Raw genomic sequence first — 15,424 nt, 5'->3', positions numbered from 1 at the left:
CCCATCAGCTGAAGCTTTTGGAATGAGTGGTATCATGACATGGTATTAAAGCGCTAGATCCGAAAGGTCAAGAGTTCGATCCTTGGTGAACCCAAAAATTAAACTAATTTTTCGAGAAGATGTTTATTATCCTTTGTACTCGGATGGTTATTCTAAATAGTAGCTATTTAGATTTAGATAGACACATAAATTCCTAAATATTCAGTTTTTATAGATTACAACATATATATACATTTGGTGAAAAAAAGTTTTATTTTTTTAGATTATTAGACATAAATTCTCGAATATTTGTTTGTCGGTAACTAATTATTAATCTCTAGGTTAGATTTTCTTTCCATTCAATACTTCGATTGTAACTTAGAACTCATTCAAAAACAAGAAAACAAAAAAAAAATCATCAAACCAAGACAATAGAATTTCTCCAATAACAACAAAATCTATTTAATAGTGGGAAGACAAACATTTTGGAGTGAATCAATTAAAAAGTAATCATCGAAAAAAATAGATGCTTTTAGTAGGTGAACGTAAATATGACTCATCATTATATTGTTTCAATTTACTACTTAATTAATTAAAAAAAAAAAGCAGTAATAATAAAAGCTTTGGTTGTTGGATTGTAAGGGAAAGCGCAAGAATTAGGAAGTGGCTGTGGTTTGCAGCTCTGCATTATATTGTCCGGTCCAGATCCATTGCAACAAAAATGCTGAAAAGTTGCCTCTCTTGCATATATCTAGGATTATTCTTATCCCTAGCATTGCTGCAAAATCTAAATTAAAAGGACAAAAAAAAAATCGTCAAAATTGTTTAAAAACACTATGATTAGTTGATTAAAATAATATTTTTTTTGTCAATGAGTTATAACTCAAATGACATAGTTTCTCTATACTCATATAAAAAGTCACGAGTTGAAATTTCTCTACCTTCAGTAAAAAAAATTATTTTTTTATAATTAAAATGAGTTTTTTTTTATTTACTTTGAGATCTATTAAAAAATTAATATATATAAACAATTTACTTGAAAAGAATTGGTATTTCATAAAGAAGGGAGTATAGTTATTAAAAAAATGTTAGAAGATTATGAAAATTTAGTGTTTTTAACCATCATTAAGTCATTAATTCAATTTTTTTAATTTAGTTTTTTTAAATATTAATAACTAACTCATGCCAAAACCAATAAATTTTGATAGTTATCTAACATTCCTCTAGTTATTATATACTATTTCATATTTCTCTTAGATTTTAAGTCGAACAAAATTAAGAATAAAAAATATTCCAAATACATACCTTAAGACTCAGGTTCAGCAGGTTTTGATGCTTCTTCTACTGGTTTGAATTCTTCACCTGCATTGAATGAGAACATTTACTTTTTGAATGCAGTGTATATATTATCAGATATTATAAATAACTAAAACATAAAAGCTTGATATTGGCATGAATATAAAGAAATACCTCCATCCTCAGGCAAATCGGAGGTCCAGAGAGTGAGATTGTCTCTCAACAATTGCATGATCAAAGTGCTGTCTTTGTATGACTCTTCACTCAATGTGTCTAACTCCGCAATTGCCTCATCAAATGCTTGTTTTGCCAAATGGCAAGCCCTTTAATTCAATTTATTTCAGTAATAATCCCAATACATAGCTAGTAGCATATATAACCAAATCACTCAAGTAACTAATATATAATACCTTTCAGGAGAGTTCATGATCTCATAATAAAACACTGAGAAGTTGAGTGCAAGTCCAAGACGGATTGGATGTGTTGATGGAAGATCTGAGTTTGCAGTTGCTGAAGCAGCCTATACAATGCAAACAAACATACATAATATAGTACTCTTTTGCATCCATCAATAATTACATAAAAAATCAATTACTCGTATAAAATACCTCGTATGCCTTGAGTGACTGTTCAGCTATCTCTTTCCTTTCTTGCTCAGTCTTGAACTCGGCAAGGTAACGATAGTAGTCACCTTTCCTGGATTACAAAAACAAGGCAAGACGCGAGAATGAAATCACTCGTCTCAAAAGTTTAAACTGATAGAAAAAAAGCAACATGAATGATTATATCTTATACATCTTGTAGTAGAAAACAGTGGCTTCTCCAGAGTGGGAAGAAGGAATGAGATGGTGGTCAATGATGTCGAGAATATCACTGCAGATCTTGGAAAGCTCCTCCTCCACCTTTTGGCGGTAACCCTTGATGATTTTGACGTTGGCCTCATTCCCCTTTGACTCTTCCTTCTGTTCGATTGAAGACATGATGCGCCATGAAGCTCTTCTTGCACCAATCACGTTCTTGTATCCCACTGACAGCAGGTTCCTCTCTTCCACTGTCAGTTCCAGATCCAGCTTTGCCACTGTCTTCATGCATTCTACCATCTCTGCAACACATTCCTCGAATTCTTTAATAATTAATAATATTCGAAAAAGTATAGGTAGACAATAAAAAAATACTGAATAATAAATTGGATATTCATTTGATTAGCTGTATGGTTATTTTAATATTAAAATTTAGATAATTAATTTGGAGGTACAGTATGTTTTTATTTTATTAATAGTTGTTTATGTTGTTCAAGATGATTATTATTTACCTAATATTCTCATAATATTCACTAATCATATAACACTGATATTATTTTAAATTGATTATATATTATTAGAAATTAATTTTGATGCTAATATAAAATACGACATTGAAATATAAAATAAATATTAAAAATAAATTAAATAATACATATATTATACATAAATATATAATAATTAATTTAGTATACATAATATTTTTATATTTTTATAAAGTATTTTAGATCAATTTTTCTTATGATAATACTTAATAACACATTTTGTATCTAAAGATGGATCTCACCACCATATCTTATTATGCAACAACTCTCGTAAATTTGAAAATAAAAAAACTAGTTATATTTTTTTCTAATCATATCATCCCTCCTAATTTTTGTCCTTTTCTTAATTAGATTTATGAAAGCTAATGGGTTTGGTATTCGCATTTGCATTTGCATTTGCATTTCTTTTTTGAAAAAATCCAACAATTCCGAAGGTGAGTAATATAATACATTCAGCAGCATAAGCATGATGTGATTAATCATAAAAATGAAATGAAATAATGTTAATTAAGATTAAAAAAAAAAAACAAATCATAACAAGGAATGGTAAAAACTAAAAAGGACCTTCATATCTTTCAGCCTGCTCAGAAAGCTTGGCTAGGTAAACCTGAGTCTCTCTCTCCTTCTCGGTAGACATTGTTTGTATCAGAGAGAGATGAAAACAACAATAGCTTTGTAATAATAATGTGTGTTTGGTGATTGTGAAGAAAAAGAAGAAGAAAAAGAATAAGAATGCGTGAAAGAAGGGAAGGTGGGGTGGAGTTGTTATAAAGGAAGGAGCAAGTTGTGGAGGAGAATGTAAGACCGAATCTGTGCCGTTAGATTATTTTGGAACCGACCAAAACGGAAATCAACCTCTTCACTGCTATGCTGTAATTCCATCTACTTTAATTGTATTCTTTCTTAATAATAATCATACGCTGATTTGGATTTATATGCACCATACAATAATGCATACATACGTGTATATACGGTAATGTATATTCAGTATTGTTGCCGGACATGTCTTCTTTATAGGGTGTACAACTTCTGTCTCCTTTGACTTTGACATGGGGCATGTTAAAAATAAAAATAATCAAGTTTAATTGGAATAATTTGATTTAGTTTCCAATTCAAATAAGAAATAAAAAGTTATAGACTGTCTTTATATAGGGTGGAAAGAGTGAAAATGGCCGAACTTTTGTTTGATTTGTCAATTAACTTTTGTAGGAATTGATCTAATTGAAAGGTTGAGGAAAATGAGAGAGTTTTATAGGAAATTTGTGTGTTCTTTTATAGAAAAAACTTTTATGTGCATCAACATTATTTTCTAAAAATTATAAGAGAATAAAAGCAATGTAATTAATATAGGAGCAACTCAGATAAAGACGTATAAAATATTTTTTTTAAAAGATATTTTTTAATAATTAAACTTTAACATATATAATCAATTAAATTGTATTATTTTTATCACAATTAGGCCAGACAATTAATTTGACAAAAAATGATAAATTAAATCTTGAATCGGTCTAAATTAATATTATTTTTTTATAGAAAATGACTACAATACTCTTATTATAAAAAATGATTAAAATACTCTTATTTTTTATATATCGAAAACTCTAAATTCTAACCCTACGTGGCAAAAAAGTAAAGGGTTAGAATTTATGATTCTCAAAATTAATATATATAATAGGAGTATTACAGTTATTTTCTATAATAAAAGTATTATAGTCATTTTTTATAAAAAAAATATTAATTTAGATCAGTTTAAGATTTGATTTACTATTTTTTCGGTTAAATTAATTTGTCTGATCTAATGTTGACAAAAAATAATACGATTTAATTAATTATATGTGTTAAATTTTAATTATTAACAAATATTTTAAAAAAAAATAGACGTCTTTACGTGAGTAGGTCCAACTAATATATTATGTGAACTAGGTTCACCAAAAAAGAAAACACAGTTGGCTAACCTAGAGATGAGTTTTTCAACGTAACATAGAGCATGATCTTACGTATTAATATTTTCATCTCTTGATAGAGTGAGATTCTTTGTTCGATTCATAGAATTCGAATATGGACAACAAAAGTATTCCATCACTAAGAATATAAAGATATGCCGATGCAAAGCTTTTAAATTAGAATATGATATCGAAGTTGTTTTAGTTGCCAGAACAGAACAAAGTTAGATTGGCTTATTTTTTGCTTACATCTATGTGTATGTAATAGTGATAGGCCATGATCTACCAACTCAAAGTTATGGCGTGTTTGATTTTGGTGAATAATAGTTATTAAACTTACAATGGTGAGAGTTGATATAATATTTGGGAGGACAAAATTAAGATAAAGTCTAGCTTATTTTTGTATAATGTCATTCTTTTGACCAATACCCAGTAGTAGCCGGCCATAATGGTGATGTGATATGAAGTACGAACACAAACCAATTACCAGTTTGCTAAACAAGCATGATCCTTCAAAAGTCAAAACCTACATCAGCTGGATTGGGATGCATGGACAGAGTAATAGAAAATAAATATAGCTTTAGAATTAATTAACATGTGTAAAGTAAATAAGCTACCCCTCAACTTCAAAAAATAATGAATTCATATCACGTTATAACAGCTGGGTCGATTCAATTTATCATTCTTGAATAGTTGAATTGATAACCGCTTGACTGTCAGATCGCATGTAAGATAGAAATAAAAGGTTTCTAAGTTCTGCTTTGTAATATCGAAACATAATTTCATAACGATTAAAAATCACTTTTTTTTTTCGTGTTAACTGTTAAACCTGCAACATTAACAGGTGACCTTTTTTTGTTTTTGGTGATACATCGGGGCCTAGGTCCCCCCCCCCCCCCCCCCCCCCCCGCGGCGGGCGGTCTATCTTTTGCAATCAGAGCATTTAGCAGGTGACACTATCACTCTACCAAGGATTTTCTATTTTTCTGTCCTAAACGGGATTCCATCTGAATTTAGTTTTCTCTTTTAATAAATTTAACTTTGGGCCCAGTCAAAGCGGAAAAGAAAACAAAAGAGAGAGGGAGGGGGGGAATCAATTATTTATTTATTTATGTTCTGGTGGGTCCAACTCAATTTTCACCTGTAAAACATTACATAAAAAAAGGATCTGCAAGAGCATTATCATTCCAAGTGCATTTTATTTTGAGTCTTAATTTAACAAGTGTCTCTTAAAAGACATTAGATGGAATCAATGGAATTACAGCAAGACAGAGTTTTTAATGGAATTACAGCAAGACAGAGAGTTTAAGATCATCAACGGCCGACCGAAGTAGACCAGATGAACCCAAGTAGATGGAGTTGCAATATCAATTTCATTCTTGGATTTCGAGGCCATTCACAATTTTTTCTCAAAAACTAGTGAATCAATGATTCAATAAAGAAATCATGAAGGGAAAAAAATGCTAAAAGATATTAGATGAATGAATTACTACAATCAACATTAACAAAAAAAATTAAATGGAACTGAATTCAACATGAACCTTCACAATCTACAGCTTCCTCAATTCCCTGACGCAGTTGTGGAAAACATGGGGAACGTCAAGGCTTTGAGCACTCTATATACAAGACGTGCCAACTAAAATATATCCATTTTCTGTAATGTTACAAACAGGGCAATTATCAATTCGTCGCAGGCACTCAACATAAACATTAAGATGCAAAATTTGTGACACCGTTTTTTTTGGGGGGATTGGTTATGATATCATACACTCTTTACAACATGCAACATGGTACATGGATCAATATCCAAAAGTGTCACCATCATGACCAATGCAAATGTATTTCTGCCTAAACAAACACGGAGTTTTGTTTGTTTTAGTGCAGCCATAATTTTCAATTTTTAAGTCTCATAAAAGATCTCTACCCCCGTTTAACTAAAAAAAGGGAAAATGCTATACAGATTAGAAAGTGATTGTGAGGAATTACCAGACCAAAAGAATCGTGATCATATGCAATGGTGAGAAATACTAGTCTTCAACCAATTATTTTTTCACAAACTGTTTCTGGCATACAAGAAGTCGTTGGTCACTGCCATTCTGAAGATCAATTAACCTGGCCTCCCAACGTAGCTGTGTTGCAAGCTTCCGAGCCAACTCTATAGCCCACATAGTATCAGAAAGAATTATCCATCCCTAGAAAATGATGGCATGTGATAGACAATTAGGATTTTATGGACCATTCCGATATTCTAATACTTAAACTATATGTAATAAACCAACAAACTATCATCACAACAATAAAATGAATACGCATCATTAGTGTCACATGGCAAAAACTGAATACGATCTCTGCTCTCTTTTTCGTCAGTAGTTAGTACAGAGTACAAAATCAATGATGAAACTTTCTACCATAGTAACCATGAAATTGTAAGTAACGGGGATGTTGTACCTCTGGACGTAATATTCTATCCATCTCCAAGAATAATTCTAGCATGTTGCAACTCTCTGATGCTAGATGTGAGATGAGACCATTCGCATGAAGCATGTCATATGTCCGGGGGTAGGTGGGGAAAGGTTCGCACCTTGAGATCAATAGCCAGATTAAACAATGAACTACTCAAGCCAGAAGAAGCATCAACTTTATTTTACAATGAGTTTTGTTGATGAACTCGAACGAAAAGATGGTATAGAGGAGGAAATTTTGAGGTTTGAACAGTTGGATGTTCTTCAGAAATGGATTTTGCTATATAACATAAATAAAGCAGTTTGAAACCCAACATGCATACACAAATAACAAATAGCAACTTACCAGTCATGCATAACACCAACAAAACCTCTATCTAGTATAAGAGGAAGTGCATTAGTAGCCCTGGCGGGAACAACATTCATAACCCACACCGATTTTTTCTCCTCTAGAAGAGCAGCATTTAAACCTCCATAATTAGCGTTCATATCCATAACATTTCGTATCATGTTATATGGAGGCATTGGGTCTTCATCTCCAGGTCTCTTTGGATGGTCAGAGAAAATTAGTGGTGTAAGCAATGACCAATAATTATTGACTGCTGATCTCCAGAATTGCATGTCTTCATAAAATTCTTCAGGCTGAACTCCTGCAATGATAGAGGGAATTTTGAAAAGGCAAAGCATTTTAAAACAGGAATGAAATTACGGAAGAAAAGCAGGTAGAAATATGCAGATTGCAAAAAGCTGATAAGCCACAATACTTTCCATGAATTTCAAGTTCAGCTGGGCTCAGCTCAGATCCAATGGATCTGTTCTGTATTGCAATCCAGTGCCTGCTAGAGGTCCCACTGATACATGGTACAATAGGATGATAATATAAATGGGTATCATCTCCTTTGCATAGCTGTATACCACGCTGCTTCCTACAATATAAGAAATAAACTTCAACAAAAAAACCTATAGTTGGACGAGTAAGTGTTTCAGAATATTAGCAATTGAGTTTTAAAAAGGATTGGAGGAGTAAGTGTTAATATTAGCATTCTCAAAGAAACAGCTATTGACTAAGATTACTAGTCATTTATGTTGTTCACATTATACCACAATCCCTACCGAGATGAATAACAATCAACATCAGCAGTCTTTTGCCAGATAAAAGTCTCATCTTGCTGAGCTAGAAGAGTCCAACAGAGTTGCTGGGTCAGCTCTTCCATTGGGTTCAACATGATTCTATTTTTCTCCCGTGATGAACTGCCATGTGGCCTGATTGTGGGCGATGTTAGAACAAAATATCCTCCAGGTTTAAGAACACGGTCAACCTCTATAAGGAACATTCCATCTGTGGGATGAAGTCAATGTTAGTGAGCAAAAGAAAGAGAGAAGTTCATGCAGAAGCTATACTATATTCACGATGTTATAAAAGTCATTGCAAGATGGAAAAGTAAAGAGAAATGGAAATGATAGAGAGATTACAGAGAACGGAAGTGAAAGAAAAAGAAAAAAATACATATGATTCTCATATGACCATTCTTACATCATTTCAATCATCAACTTGATTGAGACAAACAAATTACTTACAAATGAAACCAACATTATATTATTTAATAAACCCAAAAAAATTTAAATGCCAAAAAACTAAGGTATAATCCAGCCATGGAACAATAGATCACATAGACTACTGGCCATAAAGGCATAAACTATCTAACACAAACAAGAAAGTGAATTAGGCCTTGACTATAATGATATCCATTCCCTGATACGTCATATAGAAGATACATAAATATGAAACACAAAGGCTACAGAAATTGCTATCCAAAACCTGAACAAAAAACTTATTACTGTCCGTCGTCAAGGATCAACAATCCCAAAGTTATAGCTATTAGTTAAAAACCCCTTCATGCACGAGCCCTAAAAGCTTAAAGAATGGATAATGTATAGGGCTGTAGGCCCACTTTATCTCGTAAAGAAAATGATAGTCATAAAGAGTGGGGAGACAAGTATCATGACATATGGTTAAAGATGCTCTAATTACCTGTCAAGAATCAACTAACCCAAAACCGTCAACTGTTAGGTAGTGGCTATGAATAAATTTGTAAACAAGGTTCAACAGATAGTGTTATATTAAGGATCAGTGTTAACTCAATCAACTATTTGGCATTTGACAGACATTCTTATTATACTTATACAGCCATGCAGGCTTCAACGGCATATGTGATACAGCTTAATCATCTTCTCTCATTTGTTATTTAACAAAACTTTTGACAAAAACTATACCAAATGTCAAAACATGACACCATACATCAACGTGAAAAGAAATAATACTAACAAGAGGAATTGAACATTATATATGTGACTAAAAGGAAATCTACAATGCAAAAAATGAGAGTAATGCTCATAAACCATAATTACTTTTTTCATCCCAAATGATGCCACATTTAGCACAGTGAACCATGCCATATGATAATGACGGATATGGAAGCTGTCTTGCAATAAAGTTGCCAATCATAGCAGGGATGCCTCTCTCAAGTGCCAATTGGACTTGGCTGCCAGTTGCCTCATATGCCGCAATACAGACTGCCATTATTTTCAGTGACAACAAATGAGCTCCAAAACTACCAAATCCACAATTAATATCTAGTACAGTTTGAACCTGTTACAATGAGATCAATCTAGATCAGTCACATATATTATTCAGCCAAACAACATGATCCTTGATTAGAATCAGAAGACAGAACAGAGACAGCTGCATATCAGAATCATTTCTTAACTTCCTATACATGGAAATGTCATACCCAACCCCTTTCCCTCTAAAACATTATATCGTTCCCCAAAGAACACCAATTTTCGGATTATGATATGTAGAAGACTTACACCAGCTTGGAGAAAATCAGCATCACTTCCTAAACCTATCATCTCTGCAAGCTGGCGAGAGTAATCTTTCACACCATCGAAGATCAAGCCATCCTCTGAGTGAAAAGCAATTTGGTTCTCTTCTAGTAGCATCAACCTATGGAAGTTGACCCAAGAAAAAAAAACAAGTGCAAACAACAAAAGTATGAATCACAACAGAGAAAACCTATCAAAAACTGGAATGCAGGAACAGTATTTTAATTTTTGACCCAAACAAGGTCATCCTTCGCACTCTATCCTACAATTAAATGAAGTACCTTTTGGTCATACTTCCAGAGGAAAGAAACTGATCTTTGCTTAACTTCACATTCCCACTCCAGATAACATCCCGGCCAATCGGCCATTGCAGGGGAATCTTGTAATCCTTGGGAGGGCGAACCAAACACCTCTCCAGTCCCCTCGACGCTTCGCAATGCCGATCAAACTCCTCCCCTCCTTTAAACCCAGACAACAAATTGGCAGAGACATTGTGGCAGGGCACAAAGTTCTCCCTCTCCTTTCCACAAATTCCCAGTTCCCTCGGCTTAGCGCCACCAGCGGACGACACAGACGTCAGCTCCAAATAATCAGCGGCTGTTTGCTCTTTTATCCTTCTGTAGTTAGAGTAGACGATTGATGCCGGATTACGAGTTGCTGAATCAATGGCACTGGAAGAAGACGGAGAAGAACTTAACAATGCAATTAGAGCTAGCACGCTGATCAGACACACGACTAACCAGCTCAGTGGCGGTTTTGGACCAATAATTATGAACAATTTATTGAACCAGGAGCTTCTCATGTCCAAAGAAAATTCTGGAGAACTTCACTTCTGCCACTTCTCACACACGCTCAAAACAATATATTTAAAAACCGCACTAAATTTTGAATTCCGTGAACCCTAATTTTCGAATCATAACATAGCTTTAAAGCGTGAATCCTCCTTACTCTCCTTGCAAGCATTGAAACAAGGAGCTCGGCGCAATAACAAGAATAAAACAAAGTTCGAATTTTCACCCGCCGAAACAAACGATTCTGAATCTGAGGAGATTATCAAGCAATGCTGATCGCGCAAACTCACCGATCAAAGATTCGGATCGCCTCTACAGAATTTGGACTAGTCACTACTGAATCCGAATTTTTTATTATTGTCTTTTTTTCGGAAACGCAACGCCAAGTAAATCGAATCAAAAGCAAAGAGCGTAGAATTGGCAGTGAATGGAAATGGAGAATTAGGGTTTTTGGTTGAAGAAAAAAAATGTGTAGAGAAGAGAATGCGATTTGATTGAGCAAGGAAATTCCTCAACGGTGGAAGAAGAGCGCTATTTCCGGTTATGTCAAAAGTCGTGGATTGCTCCTTTTCCTCTTTTCCTTTTTCTCTTTTTTTTTTTCTTTATATATTAATAATAAAATAGTTCATAGTCCACACTCCACACCAATCATTTATTAATCAGATCCAAATGTTTTTATTAAAAGAAGTAAAATTAATTAATCGAAATTAAATGCGCTATGTATGTCTAGGTTGCGTTTGATCAAGATAAGATACTAAAAATAAAATATAAAAATTAATATTTTTATATTTTATTTAATTATATATTAAAATAAATTATAAAAATTTTTAAAAAATATAATTATAAAAAATTATAAAATAATTAAAAAATAATAAAAATTTATTTTTTATTAATATTTTTATATTTTTATCATAATAAATATAAAATATATTAATTTAATATTTTTATTTATATTTTTTATTTTTAAATACAACAATGTTAGAGAACCAACTCTATATAAGTCAATAATCAACCAACTGATAAACCAGAGGCACCGATAATTTTAACCGGATGTTGCTACTGATATAAAACATAATTAATTATATGGAAAGCTCGCAACCAGTTGATTTTTGAAGGTTTTACTTCTATGCCGTCTGCCATTCTAGCAAGCTCTGTCAAGGTGCTCCGTGAAATCCAAAGAACTCCCAGTTTAGGTCGTCATCTCCATAAGACAAGCTCTTAGGTGCATTCAATTTGATTTATCATTATTTTTTCTTTAAGATTTTTCTTCGTTTTTCGACCACGTACCGTTGGATGAATACCTTCAGTGTAGTGTTTTTGGGAAATCCCCACCTTTTATTATGTTGTCCTGCTTTTGGACATCTTTGCATTTCATTTTTTAATAATTAATGAAATATAACTTATTATCTTTAGAAAAAAAAAACTAATGAATGATCAAAGAATCTGTTCCGTGATTATCTCCTAACACTAGTATATCTTCCCTCATGTTTTGAACGTGATCAACAATAATTTAACAAACAAATTAAATTATAAATTAATAAAACTAATTATAATTAATTATATTGTTCCATTCTTGATTGATTATTAATTGGTTCATATACTTTTCCTTTTAAATATAATTTTACAGCTCTATAATTTTGTCCTTACCTATAAAAAAACATAACCTAACTTCTATTGTATTGGGTATTGGTGTAGGAGGAATAATAACGGTCTAACAAGAATATCAGTGTTAGTTATAGTATATATATGTCTAATATTAAATATTTTCTTCCTACAATAATCGATTTTATTTACGTTGAATAACTAAAATTTTATTAACAGAATAATCAACCATCTTTTTTTTTTAAAGCAGAGTCCATTTAGGCTCAAAAATAGTTTAAACAATAAATAATTATATTAAAAATAATTTATAAATAAGTTATTTTATATTTAAAATTTTAATTTTAAAAATGTTTATTTTAAAAAAATGTGATAAAAAATAATAGTATTATAAAAAAAATTATTTTTTTAACTTCTTTATAAATTCCTAAATAGTTTCTTAGAAAGCTGCAATTTGGTTTTAAAAATTACACCAGACATTAATACTACTACTTTTCATAAATCAAAAACTCGAAAAAATTACTTTTGAAACTTCCTAAACGAGTCCTTAGTAATTAATTGTTATTACTTATTAACAAAAGAGAAAAAACCAGTTACTTTCATCTTTTATTTCTTTCCTAGTTAAGAATATGATAAAAGAAATTAAATTGAGTTAATTTAATGGTTAACTTATTAGCTCATTTAAATAAGTGTTGGGACTTTAACCTATTGAAATGGAGAATACCAAAAAAAAATATGTATATAATAAAAAATATAATTAATATAGTCTAAAATTTATTGATGATACATTTATATGTAATTGAAAATATCGTTAAGTAGTCTTTAAATATTACATAAATTTGACAACACATGATATTCATCATGAGCATTAAGAGAAGAGTAAACTACTATTTCTACCCATAAAAGTTGAAAACGCTGATATATTTACCCATAAATGATTAAAATTACTATTTGTACCTATAAAAGATTGACTTTCGCATCAAAATTATCCAAACCCTAAATAATTACATAAAATCCCCAAACTATCCCCTTCTCTTCTCTCACACACCCATCCTCACTCATTATCTGCAGCACTTAAACCACCATTACCGTAGCATCATTTTCCTTCTTACTCTCTCTCTCTCTCTCTCTCTCTCTCTCTCTCTCTATCACTAACTCACTCACTTTTTCTCTCTTATCTCTTGAACATTAACATAACCCAGTCACTATCCTCTTCAAAATCACAAAAAAAAAAAAAAACAAACTCAGATCAAATTGAAGAATAGAACATGCACAGATTCAAAATAAAACCCTAATTTCTTAGAACCTTCACAAAAAATTGACAATTTCTCATATTTCAGATCACCATTTTCATTGCAAATAACACAAAATACTAATTTGATTTTGGCGACACTGGAAGGAGATGACGAAGACGCATCGCTAGGAGGAGAAGAGAAAAGTGATTCTGAGAGAAGGAGAAGACGAAGATACGACAGTTGAAAAAGGAAGGAACTCAACGCTGAAGAAGTTGGGGTTGCAGAAAATAGAGAATTCAAAATTGCTGCTTCCTGAAGTCATAAACCTCCCAAAGAAAAAGAAGAAAAATAGGAGGGGAGGAGAAGATGGAGCTCGCGATGGCAAAAGAAGAAACCACCATTAATGCACAAAAAATAGAGAATAACGACAGAGAATAGAGAAACATCAATAGGAAAAGAAGAGGAAGAAAAAAAGTGCGAAGAGAGGGGAGAGAAAGAACGATTGAAGAAGATAGAGGAGAAGGAAGAGAGAGAGGGAGAGAGAGAGATAGTGGAAAGGAGTGAGTGAGGGTGGGTGTGTGAGAGAAGAAAAGGGGGTAATTTGGGGGTTTTATATAATTATTTAGAGTTTGGATAATTTTGCTGCGAAAGTCAATCTTTTATGGGTACAAATGGTAATTTTAGTCTTTTATGGGTAAATATGTCAACGTCTTCAACTTTTATGGGTAAAAATAGTAGTTTACTCTTAAGGGAATTAAGTTGAGTCTTTATGAAATTTCAGTATTTCACGCTTAAATTAAGTTATTTTTTATTAAAAAAATTGAATTGAGGTAGTATTTACTATAGTTGTAAAAACGAATTAGATCGGTCGATTTATCCGAAAAACCAGTAAATCGGATCTCCAACCAATATAATTTAGTCTCTAGATTGTGTAAAGACAAAAATTGGTTAAAGTCGGTCCAATCTACCTACTTGAATGAAAATTCTAAAATCGATAAAGATGTGGTTTAAACATGGTTCTTCTTTGTTACTACATATTCTCCTTGTCACTGAAACTATGCTATTCTTTGATATTTTATATGCTAATTATTAATTATATAATAATAAAATTGTGCAATAAATTTTTTAGATATTATTTTAATTTTATATTCACTTATATTTAAATTAATTATATTTTTTATTAGTTACAATATAATTATTTTTTTATGATATGATTATATGTTATTTATTAATATTATTTTTTAATAAATACATGTAGTATATAACAATATAATAAATATAAAAATACTTTAATATAAAAATAAAATTTAAAAATATTTATTATAAAAAAATTATAATTTTATATACTTATTTAATAATAATTGGATTATAACTTGTTGATTATAATTGGTTGAAATTTGATTATTATTAAAATATTAGTGAAGATATATATTTTAAATTTTAATTTTAAATTTTTTATTATTTGTTTTACATAGAACCAGTTCTATCAATTTAACCAATAACTCATCAGTGAGACCAATAAATCAATTATCTAACCGAATCACTTACCAATTTAATTTTAACCACTATGATATTTGCCGATATATTCATCTGCGAATCACATTGCAAAGACAAATAAGTGCCAAAAAGCACTTAACAAAAACAATATCCTTTTGTTCTTGTTAGTAAATACCTCCAAAATGTTGTCATATTTCCTTTCGTACTTATTATTTTTTTTCACATATTTTAAATATTCGTGATATAAAAAATTTAAATATTTTTAAAAATATATTTTTACTTAATAAAAATATTATAAATATTTCATAAACTATTATAATTATTATAGAGTAATTAGTAGAATATTAAAATACTTTTTAATTTTCTAATAAAATTATAATGTGAATAAGTG

General features: G+C 31.2%; 2 protein-coding genes across 2 annotated transcripts; both read right to left on the bottom strand.

Annotated features, from left to right (window-relative positions):
• Positions 1 to 425: 425 nt before the first annotated feature.
• On the bottom strand, positions 426 to 3,402 carry LOC130968140 (14-3-3-like protein GF14 iota). The gene is made up of 7 exons (XM_057893236.1): positions 3,185 to 3,402; positions 2,071 to 2,377; positions 1,884 to 1,971; positions 1,686 to 1,795; positions 1,450 to 1,598; positions 1,285 to 1,341; positions 426 to 766 (listed from the first exon to the last, which is right to left on the bottom strand). The coding sequence occupies exons 1-6, from the start codon at positions 3,255 to 3,257 to the stop codon at positions 1,286 to 1,288; spliced, it is 783 nt and encodes a 260-aa protein (XP_057749219.1). The 5' UTR covers positions 3,258 to 3,402; the 3' UTR covers positions 426 to 766; position 1,285.
• A 3,147-nt stretch (positions 3,403 to 6,549) lies between these two features.
• Positions 6,550 to 11,264, bottom strand: LOC130968138 (probable methyltransferase PMT5). Its single transcript, XM_057893235.1, has 8 exons — positions 10,193 to 11,264; positions 9,897 to 10,032; positions 9,435 to 9,675; positions 8,139 to 8,364; positions 7,795 to 7,951; positions 7,372 to 7,676; positions 7,012 to 7,144; positions 6,550 to 6,755 (listed from the first exon to the last, which is right to left on the bottom strand). Exons 1-8 carry the CDS (start codon positions 10,711 to 10,713, stop codon positions 6,606 to 6,608), a joined length of 1,869 nt encoding a protein of 622 aa, XP_057749218.1. The 5' UTR covers positions 10,714 to 11,264; the 3' UTR covers positions 6,550 to 6,605.
• Between the last annotated feature and the right edge of the window lie 4,160 nt (positions 11,265 to 15,424).

Source organism: Arachis stenosperma, chromosome 3, assembly GCF_014773155.1.
Source record: "Arachis stenosperma cultivar V10309 chromosome 3, arast.V10309.gnm1.PFL2, whole genome shotgun sequence".
NCBI lineage: Eukaryota > Viridiplantae > Streptophyta > Magnoliopsida > Fabales > Fabaceae > Arachis > Arachis stenosperma.
This window is presented reverse-complemented; position numbering and strand designations above follow the sequence as displayed.

Bases quoted from the DNA above. Each gene is read 5' to 3' on its own strand.
- LOC130968138 (XM_057893235.1), bottom strand. From the start codon at position 10,713: ATGAGAAGCTCCTGGTTCAATAAATTGTTCATAATTATTGGTCCAAAA. The intron at 10,033-10,192 runs GTACTTCATTTA...CAACTTCCATAG, and splicing joins TCTGGAAGTATGACCAAAAG to GTTGATGCTACTAGAAGAGA. The intron at 6,756-7,011 runs GTACAACATCCC...ATCATTTTCTAG, and splicing joins ATAGAATATTACGTCCAGAG to GGATGGATAATTCTTTCTGA.
- LOC130968140 (XM_057893236.1), bottom strand. From the start codon at position 3,257: ATGTCTACCGAGAAGGAGAGAGAGACTCAGGTTTACCTAGCCAAGCTT. The intron at 2,378-3,184 runs GTCCTTTTTAGT...AATGTGTTGCAG, and splicing joins GCAGGCTGAAAGATATGAAG to AGATGGTAGAATGCATGAAG. The intron at 1,342-1,449 runs GTATTTCTTTAT...CATTCAATGCAG, and splicing joins CGATTTGCCTGAGGATGGAG to GTGAAGAATTCAAACCAGTA.